Consider the following 4173-nt stretch of genomic DNA (forward strand, 5'->3'; position numbering starts at 1 on the left):
TGGGGCTACCCTAGAGTTTACAGGGAGAGAGCAAGGGAGTGTCACAAACAGGCTGGGGAGAGCTGGCTGGGGATGAGAAGCCTCTGCACAGTGGTGAGCCCCCTCTCCCCCACCCCAAAGGGCCTACAAAGACAGTGGAAAGACGTGCTTGTCCTCCTGCCAGTTGTCCCGAAGGGAAATGACAGGGCAGAGGAGTGAACAGAGACACTTAAACATTTTGCTGAAAAAAAGGAGAAAAAATACACGTTGCAACCCCCCCAAAAGTGAGATATTATTATTAATTATTATTATTATTGTTATTTCTCCTGCGGTTGCAAGGATCTCATGGCAGGTTCGTCACGTGGACATAGGGTCTTGAGTGTGGGGCTTGGCTCTGTTGCTGTTTGAGAGTAACCAGTTTAACTCTGAGTGGGGTACAGCAACTCTGCAGGGCTTTTCCCCCTGCTCCAAGCCTCGCCTCAAGGCTTGGTGCACCAGGAGCCAGCGTTACTCGTGCACTCCTTCCTGCCTGATGGTGGATATGGGCTACAGCACCAGACAAAGACCCTTCCAGCAAGCACAGCAGCATGGCAGCATTGCCATCCATGCCATCCCCACGAGGTTTAAGCTTCCCAAGTCCACCAGCCGCTCACCCAGCCCCTCATTCCATCCGAGGGAAAAGGGGGGAAAACGAGGAAAAAAAAAAAAAAAAAAAAAAAAGAAAAAGAAAGAAAACATGAAAAAAAAAAAAAGAAGAGGAAACAAAGTTGGGGGAGGAACCAACAGAAGAAACCCCTCTAGATATTCACTGATATCTACACCAAGGCTCTGGCAGTGAGACCTGCAGGGTGGTGGCAGCCGGCGCGGCCCGGCGGCCGGCGGGCTTAGGAGGAGGGCGCAGAGGTGGGCTTCTCCTCCCGGGACACGGGGATGGGCCTCTCACTGTGGCTGGCGTCCATGTTGGAGGGCACCTTGGGGCCCGAGAAGGTCAGCATGCCATCGTTGGACAGGGAGCAGGTGATGGCAGCCTGGTCCACGTTGGCGGGCAGGCGGTACCGGCGGTGGAACTCGCGGGAGATGTAGCCGTGGTCGTCCTGAGAGGCAGTGGGGAAAGGGGGGTGAAGGCGTGTCAGAAACCCTCCAGCACTGTGCTGTGCCTCCCTCTGAATGGCTCCCTGAGAGCAGGGGATCCACAGCCACCCTGGCTTATCGTGACACTGCACTGCCAGCACCGCTGAGCACAGCTCTGCTGGGTAGAATTTGACAGGATTGTAGGGGCAGGTGTGTGCCCCGTGGCACCTCTGAAGCTGCAAGAGCTGAGCAGAGCAGCAGGGAGTGATTTTGGCCACATCTGACCCCAGGCTGGGGTCTGATTTGCACCTCTGATTTCAAAGGATGCTCAGAGACAAAGTCTGGAGGCCTGAGAAGGTAAAAGCAAGGTGGACGTGTGCACCCATGTATTTATTTACTAGGCTGCAATGCTGTGTCAGCCAAAGTACACAATCCTGGCCCCCTTCATTTTTTGGCCAAAAGAATGAGAAATGCATTTTTTTTCTTTTAAGTTGGCCATGAGAATAATAACTACATTAAAAAAAATACATACTGTTTCCAGGCTAGAGCTTTGTCTGGCCAAAAATGTGTATGAGAAGAATTAAACCCCTGCTGGTATAATTCACTTTTCGACCCCCACAGATATTTCCATGACATCCGTGTTAAAAGTTTCCAAGCCCGAGGCACTTGGTTGGTTTTCTTTTGTTTTGTTTGCTCTTGCTTTTCTCTCTCAGATTGGCATATGAAAACTCTGTTTTCACTAAGGATTCTGGCTTATGAAAACTCAGCCATGCTTCAGCAGCGCCAGATGATGTTCTGTGTCTGGCCCAGTGTTATTAGTGAACAATGGACATCGTCATCTGATGGTTATGGAAGATGATGATTGAAAATAAACAAAAGAGGGTAGGATTAGCTCGTTATTGTCAGATATCAGGTGGGGGCTCTATGGGAACAGGCCATGCCAGTAATGACAATTCATAATTAACTCCTTCTTCTGATATAGTCTTTTTTTTTTTTTTTTCTCTCCTTCAGCTGAGAACTGTTGGAAAGAAGGAAAAGGGAAGCTGGACTCCCCAGTTGCTCCACCATCACCGTCACTTCCACTTACCTGCCTTTCACTGTGCTTGCCATGGATTTCCACAAAGTCATCAATAATCTTCACACTCAAGTCTTCAGGAGAGAAGTGTTTTACATCCAGCATGATTGTGAACTTGTCCCGATCAGACCTCACCTGAAACGAGCATTGTCACACAGTGAGGCCTGAGCTCTGGGCGTGGGGACAGCATCAACATCACCACAGATTAAAGGCCAGAGAAGGGGTGGTCTGGCACTTTGTCCTTCTGTGACTGTGGGCCTCAGAGGGGGTCTTCTTCCCATTGTGGGGACCCAGGGACATTGAGAGGCTGTGGGAGGGTCACTGGGAGGTGTCAGGGTCTCTGGGAGGTGGCCATGGTAGGTGTCTGCACCTTGGCTACTCCTTTGGGGACAGGTGTTACTCCTTGCTGCTATTCTTGTGCCAGGGACCCTTTAGCACTCAGTGGCCTGCCAGATGGACCAGGCACAGAGAGGGGATGGAAACCAATGCAAGACTCTCTGCTAGCACGTGTTTTGTCCTTTCAGTGATTTATGGTTTCGTTGTGGTTGTAGCTCTGGGAGGAAAGCAGTAAGAAAGGGCTACAGAAAGCACCTATACCTGAATTTCGGATCATGGCCCCCACAGCTACACATTCCCCTACAGTTCCCTTCAGAAAATTGCTCCACGGTCTTTCAGTGAGGGATTGCTAGAACCATTGAGCTCTCAAGGTGGAGAAAGCTCCCACTTGCCAGGGTCCTCTCCCATGACAAGCTGCCCTCACAGGCACTTACTCTGGGAGCAGCCTTGCTCTTCTTTGCTACACACATGGCAGGCACAGAGCAGCAAAGCCAGCCTTCTTGTGTTGGAAACAACCCTCCAAAGGAGCCAAAATGGTTCCTTGTTTCTCCAAGGGAAGCTTTGTCCCCAGCGAGGGTTTCCCTTTGTGCTCAAGAAGGGGTGGGTGGGCTGTGCCTGGCATTTTCGGGGTCTTCCTCGTCCTCTCACATGGGGCAACAGCAGTGTGAGATGTGGGTGGAGAGGAGTGGCTGGAGGCATAAGGAGGAAGGAGAAGGAGAGGAAACGAAAGGGCCCTTACCTCTGAAATGCCCGACTCCAGCACGCTGCGGAAGAGGGACTGCCTGTAGTAAGGGCTGATAGTGGACGAGAACAAAGGCAGGAGGTCATACTCAAGGAGACCCTCTCCAAAAAACTGGTCGAACAGACGGCTTGGAATGAGGGGTCCCAGAGCACGCTTGAACCAGGGGTGCTGGATGGTAATGTCCATGCTGCTGCTGCTGCTGCTGCTGCTGAGAGAGACCTGTGGCTGCAAGGGGAGAGCGGAAGGGGCAGAGCCGCTGCTGGGGAGACGGCGATGCCTTGGCTGGACTGCAGCCCCAGGGAAGCTCCCCCTATTTATACCGGCCCTGCAGAATGAAGGCATTAGCAGGATCCCTCTGGAAAGACATGATCTCATGATGGAGGCAACGTGGTCAGCAGAAATGCGGAGACTGACCTGGAAATGACAGTCTGGTTGGAATCGGTGCCAGATGTCCTGGAGGGATGATGCCAGGCAGCAGGCTGCGAGGCACGGGGTGCCCAGGGGTGCTGGCATGTCCCCTGTGGAATCAAGCAGGTTGAGCTGGACACCCCAGTGGGCATCTCAGAGATGCTTGTGAAAGAGATCTGCTCTGTGGGTCTCCGTAACCTCACCTTGGGTTTCATTAATTTGCTTCTTTTCTGCCCCTCCTTGAAGCAGAAACTCAATATTTCTTCCAAATAAACAAAACAGCTTTCTTCCAAGCAAGAAAAAAGGGTCTGATTCAGGTTGAAAAAGGGGAAACTTTTTTGCGACATGCTTCAAAGTGCCTCTGCCACTTGAGAGGGGCCTGACACTCCTGGCACAGGGATCATGGAAGGACTGGCAGGGAAGCTGGACTAACAAATGATGCAGAGCATCATTTTTTTGTCTGACAAAACAAAAACTTTTAACAAAAAAATACTTTGGCAAAAGAAAGAAAGAAAAATAAGCTTGGTCTCCGACCGTAACATCAGCCCCAAAGCCGCTCTTG

The 4173-nt window shown here is 51.3% G+C and overlaps 1 protein-coding gene across 1 annotated transcript; it reads right to left on the reverse strand.

Moving 5' to 3' along the window:
- Positions 1 to 741: 741 nt before the first annotated feature.
- On the reverse strand, positions 742 to 3389 carry CRYAA (crystallin alpha A). The gene is made up of 3 exons (XM_066340120.1): positions 3201 to 3389; positions 2138 to 2260; positions 742 to 1073 (listed from the first exon to the last, which is right to left on the reverse strand). Exons 1-3 carry the CDS (start codon positions 3387 to 3389, stop codon positions 864 to 866), a joined length of 522 nt encoding a protein of 173 aa, XP_066196217.1. The 3' UTR covers positions 742 to 863.
- Between the last annotated feature and the right edge of the window lie 784 nt (positions 3390 to 4173).

Source organism: Sylvia atricapilla, chromosome 2 (assembly GCF_009819655.1).
Source record: "Sylvia atricapilla isolate bSylAtr1 chromosome 2, bSylAtr1.pri, whole genome shotgun sequence".
NCBI lineage: Eukaryota > Metazoa > Chordata > Aves > Passeriformes > Sylviidae > Sylvia > Sylvia atricapilla.

Excerpts from the sequence above, each read along its gene's own strand:
- CRYAA (XM_066340120.1), bottom strand. The coding sequence starts at position 3,389 with ATGGACATTACCATCCAGCACCCCTGGTTCAAGCGTGCTCTGGGACCC. Across the intron at positions 2,261-3,200 it reads TGGAGTCGGGCATTTCAGAG|GTGAGGTCTGATCGGGACAA; the intron begins GTAAGGGCCCTT and ends TGCTCGTTTCAG. Across the intron at positions 1,074-2,137 it reads GCAAGCACAGTGAAAGGCAG|GACGACCACGGCTACATCTC; the intron begins GTAAGTGGAAGT and ends ACTGCCTCTCAG.